The sequence below is a fragment of the Ctenopharyngodon idella genome, chromosome 2 (genome assembly GCF_019924925.1).
Source record: "Ctenopharyngodon idella isolate HZGC_01 chromosome 2, HZGC01, whole genome shotgun sequence".
Taxonomy (NCBI): Eukaryota; Metazoa; Chordata; class Actinopteri; order Cypriniformes; family Xenocyprididae; genus Ctenopharyngodon; species Ctenopharyngodon idella.
In genome coordinates, this window is record NC_067221.1 from 39,709,054 (window position 1) to 39,719,274 (window position 10,221).

The 10,221-nt window shown below is 38.2% G+C and overlaps 1 protein-coding gene across 1 annotated transcript; it reads left to right on the forward strand.

Annotated features, from left to right (window-relative positions):
- The first annotated feature begins 6,144 nt into the window (after window positions 1-6,144).
- Window positions 6,145-9,338, forward strand: rxfp3.2a (relaxin family peptide receptor 3.2a). Its single transcript, XM_051913162.1, has one exon. The coding sequence runs from the start codon at window positions 7,027-7,029 to the stop codon at window positions 8,221-8,223; it is 1,197 nt and encodes a 398-aa protein (XP_051769122.1). The 5' UTR covers window positions 6,145-7,026; the 3' UTR covers window positions 8,224-9,338.
- Window positions 9,339-10,221: the final 883 nt, after the last annotated feature.

Consider the following 10,221-nt stretch of genomic DNA (forward strand, 5'->3'; position numbering starts at 1 on the left):
AGTTACAACTTTTAAAATGAAACTTTACGTTGCTGAATGGTTAGTGGATTAATTTATGTAGTTACTGTGGTGTTGATTCAACTCATCGACTAGCATGTGCCGTCATGTTAATATAAAACCCGTATGGACGGCCAATATACATAGCGTACCTGTTTGCCAAACAGCCATACACACCAAGCTAACCTTTATGATTGCTATCAAATGCTGTGAATGGTCTAATATTTTTTTCCAAGAAATGCTCCTTTTTTTTAGCAATTGCTTGCCAGGGTCAACTTGCAGGATATCCAGCTAACGATCTAAATAGTGTTCTGAGCTCATCTGTGCAGCCAAGGACAGAGTTAGTATGCTTTGCTCAAACTTTTGCCATGGCTTTAGAACTGATGCACCGTTTTCACTTGCGAAAACAAAATGGCGGCGCCGTGGTTGGAAACATGCAGATTAAGGGGAAACCGAAAAAAAGAAAGTGACAGTATGTGTAATAAATCACAAAACAACATAGTTTAATAGCATCATATTTGCTGTGCATTGTTCTCAATTAAATGTTTATGTAGCCAGTCTCTAAGCCACTTACTACTTTGGCTTATTTATCTATAAATAGCCCTGCCAATAGTTTCCTCTGTTATCAGTATGAATAGCAATCTTAATATCTAATGTCAGCGATGGCAACCTTTTGTGCCGTTATTTTAAAATAGTTGATTTCAACTGAAGTCAAAAAAAAAAACGGTATATAAGCTACTTACCTTCTCATAAGAACTATTTTCAGATATCCCTCTTTCGATATTGGTTTATTTTGATCTTGTCGCAGTGAAAATCAACCATGAGCACAGCGGCGCGCCTCAAGCCATCAGATTCATCCACACAGAGTAGTGGAGCTGAAGCACAACTCACGTCAATATCAAAACAATGTTCCTCCGCATTTCACTTGTAGTTTTATGCTTCAACCTCTAGAGGGCCAAAAGCTACATAGTGCAGCATTAATAAAAAACAAAGAACAAACCTTTTTTTTAATTATCATATTTTGGGGACTAAAAAATTATCATTTTTATTTGATTCTTTGAGGATTCTTGTTTGGTCCCATTAGAATGATTAAGGATTGATTATTAATTATGATCCTGTACACATTCCACATTATATCTTGACTGTTTCTGTGCACATCAGGGTTTATCTGGACCAAACGTTTTGAGAACAGCCACTTAATCCCAGACTGAATATCTGTGCAAAGCCAGTTGTCCTGGAATGAACTCAATTAATGCATCAGCCACCTTGAGGAAAAGTCGGTTGCCCCTCCACCTGATCAATCACAACATGATCAATCACTGTCTCACAGAGCTCAGGGCCGAGTAGTTTGTTCTGGATTACAGAATTCTTCTCAAAGTTTCGAGTTGAGCAGGAGGATGGACATCTGAATCATGTGTGCGGAGAATCACTGACTGCTCTGATCTCTCTCTAACTGCATTCCCTTTGCATAGCTGGCTTAGAGACTGTCATTGTTACCAACATAAACATTGTTTTAAGAACAATGCACAGCAAATATGATGGTATTAATCTATGTTGATATGATGGTATTAAACTATGTTGTCGTGATGTATTACACATACTGTCGCTTTCCCTTTTTTGGTTTGAAGTTCAGTTGTTGTTGCTTCAAGTGTTATTGGAATGCAGTTAGAGAGATCAGAGCAGTCAGTGATTCTCTGCACACATTCAGATGTCCATCCTCCTGCTTAACTCGGCTCTTTGAGAAGAATTCTGGTTCAGTATGATGGTATTATAAGTGTTATTGGAATGATGAGATATGAAGTCTGAATACTGACCCATATACAGGCAAATGTTGAAGGCCATCAAACTCAACAGAACAGATGGTATTAAAGGGTTAGTTCACCCAAAAATGAAAATTCTGTCATTAATTACCCACCCTCATGTCGTTCCACACCCGTAAGACCTTCATTCATCTTCGGAACACAAATTAAGATATTTTTGATAAAATCCAATGGCTCAGTGAGACTTAACAAAGCTTTATGAATCTTTTGTTTCGAATCAGTGGTTCAGAGCATGTATCAAACTGCCAAAGTTAGGCCCCCCAGTGGTGAACCATTGAAATTTCGAAAACACTTATGATATAACAAAGCCTTGTTTACTGAAATCACGTGACTTTGGCAGTTTGATACACGCTCCGAATCACTGATTCAAAACAAAAGATTCGTAAAGCTTCGAAGCTTCATGAAGCAGTGTTTTGAAATCATCCATCACTAGATATTGTTGAATAAAGTCGTTATTTTTTTTAAAAAGTCGTTATTTTAAAAGTATTCTCGTCGCTTCATAACATTAAGATTGAACCACTGTAGTCACATGAACTGTTTTAAATATGTCTTTAGTAGCTTTCTAGGCACTGAAAGTGTTAATTATCTTACTGGCAATGGAGGCCTCACTGAGCCACCGGATTTTATCAAAAATATCTAATTTGTGTTCCGAAGATGAGCAAAGGTTTTACGGGTGTAGAACGACATGAGGGTGAGTAATAAATGACAGAATTTTCATTTTTGGGTGAACTAACCCTTTAAACTATGTTGATTCGTGATTTATTACACATACTGTCGCTTTCCTGTTTTCAGTTTGAGGTTCAGTTGTTGCTGCTTCAAGTGTTATTGGAATTCAAAGGGAATTCAGTTAGAGAGATCGGAGCAGTCAGTGATTCTCTGAACACATTCAGATGTCCATCCTCCTGCTTAACTCGGCTCTTTGAGAAGAATTCTGGTGTTATTATAAAGGCAGGAACACACCAAGCCGATGCTGATGAACTAGTGGCGACGAAAGCAGACTGCGGGGTTGGCTCACGTCGGCAGCGTCTGGGTCCAAAGTTGGCCTGACACACCAAACCGACGCTCGACAGCCGATAGCCAAATAGCACGTCCATTCTGCGCCTGCGTAAGATGAAATGCCTTTCCGTACCAGCAGGTGGCAGTAGCTGAACAGCCAATCAGAATGATCAGATGGCCCGACGGACCGACGAGCTCCAACGCCGATTCAGCATGTCGAATCGGCCGAAAAAAAGCCAACGAGGACCAACTTCAGCCGACGGTGTGGAACACACTGAGAAAATTTAGTTGGCCGACGAACAAAAACTTGGTGTGTTCCTGCCTTAAGTGTTATTGGAATGCAACACATTAATAAGTGACTTAAACACTTATAAGTGTTGTTAGAATGCATTCCCTTTGCATTCCAATAACACTTCTGATGGGATATGAAGTCTGAATACTGACCCATTTTTACAGGCAAATCTTGAAGGTCATCAAACTCAACAGAATTCAGGCACCGTCTCTCACATTTCTCAGTCATATTTGGCTATCAAAAAACTAACTTTAAAGGAATTTTATAAATTTAAAGTTATGTAAAGATACAAATTAGTTTGCTTTTATCACAGTTAAGTGAATTTGAAACAGTTTTATTTGGTCTGAGCAGGTGTTTTTGATCAGATGATTTCTGCTTCACTACTAACATGAGAAAAATATTTTAGCAGTGCCTTTTTTTTTTTTTTTTTTTTCCGTTTCTATATAAACTTATTGTTTAAGGAATATAGTTTAAATTTGAATCAATTTATAGTTGTTTTTCCTGTCATCAGTTCATCCTCTATATCTAAATTACCAACATAAATAAAGTGTCAACCCTATTTTTTTATGTTTAACCCTTAACCGTATAGTATGGGGGAAAAAAAGTATGATGACTGTCTTTTCAGTCTTTTCAGCAAATAATGACCTTTATGTTTCATGCACAAGGACTATTAAGAATCTTCATGAATGTGCTGAATGTACATACACAAGGAAAAGGGACATTCAGAAAAGTCACCTTGTTTGACCTATAAAAGTTTAGGTATATGCATTCTCAGATTATTAAAAGTGCACACAGAAACGATTTTCAGGACAAACTGTTTAATTCATCTCAGTATCTCCCAAGAGTGAAAAACTTGGAAACTCAATGAATGAACTGATATGTGTTCCAGTTAGGCCACTTTGCTTCACTCATGAAAAGGCTTTTGTGTTTCAACTACAAAAATTCACTCCTCGTTAAGCCCATGATTCTAGCTAGGACGATGTTAATGGCTTTGGGGTTCATTTTATACAGTGGTGGTCAGAATTATTGGCACCCTTGGTAAATATGATCAAAGACGACTATAAAAATAAATCTGCATTGTTTATCCTTTTGATCTTTAATTCATAAAATTAACAAAAATCTAACCTTTCATTGAAGGAAAAAAATTGAAAGTGGGGGGGAAATCACATTATGAAATAAATATTTTTTCTCCAAAACATGTTGGCCACAATTATTGGCACCCTTTTATTCAATACTTTTTGCAACCTCCTTTTGCCAAGTTAACAGCTCTGAGTCTTCACCTATAATGCCTGATGAGTTTGGAGAACACCTGACAAGAGATCAGAGACCATTCCTTCATGCAGAATCTCTCCAGATCCTTCAGATTCCCAGATCCATGTTTGTGCTTCTTCTCCTCAGTTCACTCCACTCATTTTCTTTAGGGTTCAGGTCAGGGGACTGGGACGGCTATTTCAGAAGCTTAATTTTGTGCTTAGTAACACATTTTTGTGTTGGTTTTGATGTTTGTTTTGGATCATTGTCCCGATAGAAGATCCAACCACGGCCCATTATTGGATTTCTAGCAGAAGCGGTCAGGTTTTGATTTTTTTATCTGTTGGTATTTGATAGAATCCATGATACCAAGTATCTGAACAAGATGTCCAGGACCTCCGGCAGAAAAATAGGCCCACAACATTAAAGATCCAGCAGTATATTTAACTGTGGGCATGGGGTACTTTTTATCCATGTGTGCACCAAACCCATCTGGTGGGTTTGCTGCCAAAAAGTTCTTTTTTTTAGTTTCATCTGACCATAGAAGCCGGTCCTGTTTGAAGTTACGGTCTTGTCTGACAACTGAATATTCTGGAGATTGTTTCTGGATGAGAGCAGAGGATTTTTCTTGTAACCCTCCCAAACAACTTGTGGGGATGTAGGTGCTGTTTGATAATTTTCTTTAGGCTTTCTGAGACTCAAGACTCAACTAATCTCTGCAATTCTCCAGCTGTGATCCTTGGAGAGTCTTTGGCAACTCAAACTTTCCTCCTCACCGCGCATTAGGACGATTTAGACACACGTCCTCTTCCAGGCAGATTTGTAACATCTTTAGTTGATTGGAACTTCTTAATTATTGCCCTGATAGTGGAAATGGGGATTTTCAATGCTTTAGCTATTTTCTTACAGCCACTTTCTATTTTGTGAAGCTCAACAATCTTTTGCTGCAAATCATCTTTGTTTTTTCTCATTGTGATGAATGATTAAGGGAATTTGGCCTTTGTGTTTCCTCATGTTTATACTCCTGTGGAACAGGATGGCTGGACAATTTCATGTTAATGATCACCCTGCTAAAAAAATGTAAATATGAATGGGAATATACTTCAGAGATATTTTACTCATAAAAAATTCTAGGGGTGCCAATAATTGTGGCCAATGTGCTTTGGAGAATTTATTACATAATGTGATTTTCCCCCCACTTTCAATTCTTTTCCTTCAGTGAAAGGTTAGATTTTTGCTAATTTTATGAATTAAAGATTAAAAGGATAAACAATGCAGATTTATTTTTAGTCATCTTTGATCATATTTACCAAGGGTGCCAATAATTCTGACCACCACTGTATGTGTGTGTGTGTCTGTTCTCAGAGCATTTATTACCACGAATATTTCTAGAGGTGAGATCATTTTTATAGAATGTTTGAGTATAGACACACTCCCTAATGTCTTTGCTAAAAAAAAAAAAAAAAAAAAAAAAAACAATTGAACATTTCCACTGTTATTGACCAGGAAGAAAAGTCATTTATGCAACACAATTTGACCCACATGATTTTTTTTTTGTTTGTTTTTTGAGAAATATGCCTTAAAAAGAATGTAGTCAAAAGATTTTTTTTAAATATGAAACACTATATAAAAGTACAAAATATCAATAAAGTTCAAAATTCAATAAAAAATCTGTTTAAAATGTTTTGTAAGGTACAGAAATTGGGTGTTACAAAATATGCCTGAGTCATTTTTAACCCCAATAAACAAACAAACAATCAAACAAATAAATGATGTTATATTTTGCTTAATTTTTATTTAATCATTCAAAACTTATGATATATATATATCTAATGCCATTTTTAGAGAATCTATATATATGTGTGTGACCCTGGACCACAAAACCATACATAAGGGTAAATTTTTTGAAACTGAGATTTATACATAATCTGAAAGCTGAATAAATAAGCTTTCCGTTAATGTATGGTTTGTTATGATAGGACAAAATTTGGATACAACTATTTGAAAATCTGGAATCTGAGGGTGCAAAAAAATCAAAATATTGAGAAAATCGCCTTTAAAGTTGTCCAAATGAAGTCCTTAGCAATGCATATCCACTCACAAAAATACATTTTTGATATATTTACAGTAGGAAATTTACAAAATATCTTCATGGAACATGATCTTTACTTAATATCCTAATGATTTTTATTTCATAATGTGAAAAAAAAAAAAAAAAAAAAAACAGTTTATAGACATGTTTTATGCCAACTGCTCCTATAATTTCCTACAGTATTTGTGGAGTTTCAGTCTTGTAGAATATACATTCATTGATTTGGAAGATACTTTCATCCATACTCAAATGTCTGGTAAATAGCCTAATAAGTTAAATAACAATAAAAAACAACTATATTTATGATCTCTTTTTTTAACGATATAAGTGAAAACTTCCCCATGTGACAGCAGCCAGTCTCCCCTATAAAAGCTCAGTGATGCTTCTCGAGCTCATTCAGGTGCGGTGAGTCAGAGGAGAGAGGAGCAGCACAGATTCACGCAGCAGCATCTGAATCTGGGAATAAAGAGTTTACACACATTAGGATCGCATGCTGCACCTGTAGAATGAATTTTAGGGAAACATTTGTGTAGCGCATGGAATGTTATAGAAATCGTATGGGTGCGTAAAACCGTGCCATGCAGGGGAACAGCAGCGTGTTGGCACCGGGTTTAGCGTCGTGCGGTCCGGCACTGGACGAGGGCGATGCGCTGTCGAACCGGACTGTCCAGAACCTGTCGCTCCGCTGCTGGCTGCAGCTGCTCTCCAGAGAGTCCGCGCCGGAGCTCTACGGAGACAGCTCGAGCATGGCCATGCGCGTTGTGATTGCGCTCGTCTACCTGATCGTGTGCGCGCTGGGGCTCGTCGGGAACTTGTTGGCACTTTACCTTCTCCAGTCGCGCCACAGACTCAAGCAGTCGTCCATCAACTGCTTCGTCATGAGTTTGGCTGTGACAGACCTGCAGTTCGTCCTGACCCTTCCGTTCTGGGCCGTGGACACCGCGTTGGACTTCAGATGGCCGTTTGGAAAGGTGATGTGCAAGATCATCAGCTCGGTGACCACCATGAACATGTACGCAAGCGTGTTCTTCCTGACGGCCATGAGCGTGGCGCGCTACTGCTCTCTGTCCTCTTCCCTACGGATGCAAAGTCCCAAAACGGCCTCGGCCGAGGTCAAGTGGGCCAGCTTGGGGATCTGGCTCGTGTCCGTGGTGGCCACCATCCCTCACGCGGTGTACTCGACAACGGCGCAGGTGTCCGACGACGAGCTGTGCCTCGTCCGCTTCCCGGACTCCGGCAGCTGGGACCCGCAGCTGCTGCTCGGTCTCTATCAGACCCAGAAGGTCCTTTTGGGCTTCGTGATTCCGCTGGTCATCATCTGCGTTTGTTACCTCCTCCTGCTTCGCTTCGTTCTGCGGCGGCGCGTCAGCGGCATTCCCGGCTCGGACAGCGAGAGAGGGCGGCACAAGCGCCGCTCCAAAGTCACCAGATCCGTCACCATCGTGGTTCTGTCGTTCTTTCTGTGCTGGCTGCCCAACCAGGCGCTGACCCTTTGGGGAGTGCTCATCAAATTCGACCTGGTGCCGTTCAGTAACGCGTTTTACAACACGCAGGCCTACGCGTTCCCCATCACCGTGTGCTTGGCGCACACCAATAGCTGTCTGAACCCGGTGCTGTACTGTCTGATCCGACAGGAGTACCGCACCGGCCTCAAGAAACTGCTGTTTAGAGCCACTCCGTCCATCCGGAGCCTGGCCAAACTGGTCTACAGGAGGAAGAAGGTGGCGGAGGCTCCGTCTGGAGTTGCCGTGGTGCAGATGGAGATCGGGATGTGACGTTAGGGAAAAAGCCACTGAAACTTGTTTGAACTTTTAAATGCATCATTATCGCATACCTCTACAACATGGATTTATCAGACATTGCTGATTTGAAATATCATATAATACATCTACATTACCAGCGATTCATTTGGACACACTTTTTTTATGTTTTTCCCATTCAAGTTTAAGGAAATATTCGTAAAAAGCTTATGGGAGAAACAAAAATATGGGTTACACTTTATTTTAAGGTGACGTAGTTACATTGTACTTACTCAAATAAGTACTGTAAATACTTAAATAAGTTATGGGTAAGGTATGGTTTTGGGTTAGTTGTAATTATGCATAATTTACTTTTATTATATAGTAAGCACATGTAGTACTGTGTAACTACATCACCTTAAAATAAAGTGTTACCAAAATATCTATCTATCTATCTATCTATATTTTTATTTATTTTCATTTAATGAGTGAATTGAAGCAGATAGTGATGTAAAAACTTTAACAAGTGTCCAGCATATGGGAATGCACAAATGATATTTGTTATAGTTTCCGTTCACAACTATAGAAGTTTATCCAGCTATGAAGATTTGTGCTTCTGAGAATCCTGGAAATAGTTATAATAATAATAATAGTTATATAAGAAATGAGAAGGTGTATTCAACCTCCTGACTGGTAATGTGATATATGAAACCATGATAGTTGATTCATGGAAACATTTTGATTTCCGGCCGTCTCAAACAGCCAATGTCTCCATAAAATATGCAGTGTTTCCAAAAGCTGAGTTTCAGGACATTCACTGAAACCGAGTTTATTCTTTCCTGCTGGGGAAAAAAGGGCCGTAAAATATTGACTGAACTTTTCGGACCTTTAGAGGAGAAAGCCATGAGGAACTGTTTCTAAACTGACCTTAAGCACTTTGAATAGTTCAGTCCATTTGCAGTGTGAACACAATCTGCACATCATCAACAACACTGTCTTTCTGATGGAGTTTCAAAGTTTTTTTTGAGGAAAAACAAATGTTTAAATATATTTCCACTTCTGATACATCTTCTGATAGCATGAGTCAATTGCAATAGTTCACTTTGCTGGATTGTACATGGCTCTGTGTAAATAAAAACGTTTCAAGCAAATTCTCTATTTTTCTTCACTTTTGTTCAAATGATAGTCTATGAAATTGAGAAAAAATGGAATTTGTTATTGGAGGTGCACAATTTGTCATAACATCTAAATCCAGTTATTGAAGTCATTCATTTTTAAAATTAAAATTAAGCATTGTTAATTTGAAACAATTTCTGCATTATGCGTTGATATTCAATGTACATGTATTACATAAATTCTGCAGGCTTTGCTGTAATGTGTGTCAGATTCATATATACACTCTTAATAATAAAAGTTCTTTATTGGCATTCACTGTATGAATCCATGAAGAACATTTAACATCCATTTCCATTCCACAATAGGTTCTTTATAGTGGAAAGGGGTTCTTTAGATTTTTAAAATGTTCTTCACTAAGAAGAAAAAAGTTCTTTCAAGAACTGTTCACTGAAGGGTTCTTTGAACAACAACAGCAAAAAGGTTCTTCTATGGTATCACTGCAAAAACCCCTTTTGCCACCTTTATTTAAAGAATTACTGTACGTATACACAAAATATTTAAATATTCAGTCTACATTCAGTGAAGCACTTGACTTGACCTTCCATAACCAGTTTTATTTAGTCACAATTTTGAACATCTTCCTCACTCTTGATTATTTGAGCAAAATACCAAAGATGAAACACAACATTAAACAATGAAAATAGGTGCAATACAGTATATGATGTGCAGTATTTTGTATTTAATACAAACAACTGTAAGAGAAAGCAAACATTTGAAACATTCAGAAATGATTTTTGCTGCTTGCTTAATAAAAATGAGCTAGTTCAATTCATGCAATACACTTCAATTTGTAAAACGGAAGTTTACTTAATCCAATTGAGTTACACAAATAATATCCGCCGCTGTTAATACAGCATT

Bases quoted from the DNA above. Each gene is read 5' to 3' on its own strand.
- rxfp3.2a (XM_051913162.1), top strand. From the start codon at position 7,027: ATGCAGGGGAACAGCAGCGTGTTGGCACCGGGTTTAGCGTCGTGCGGT.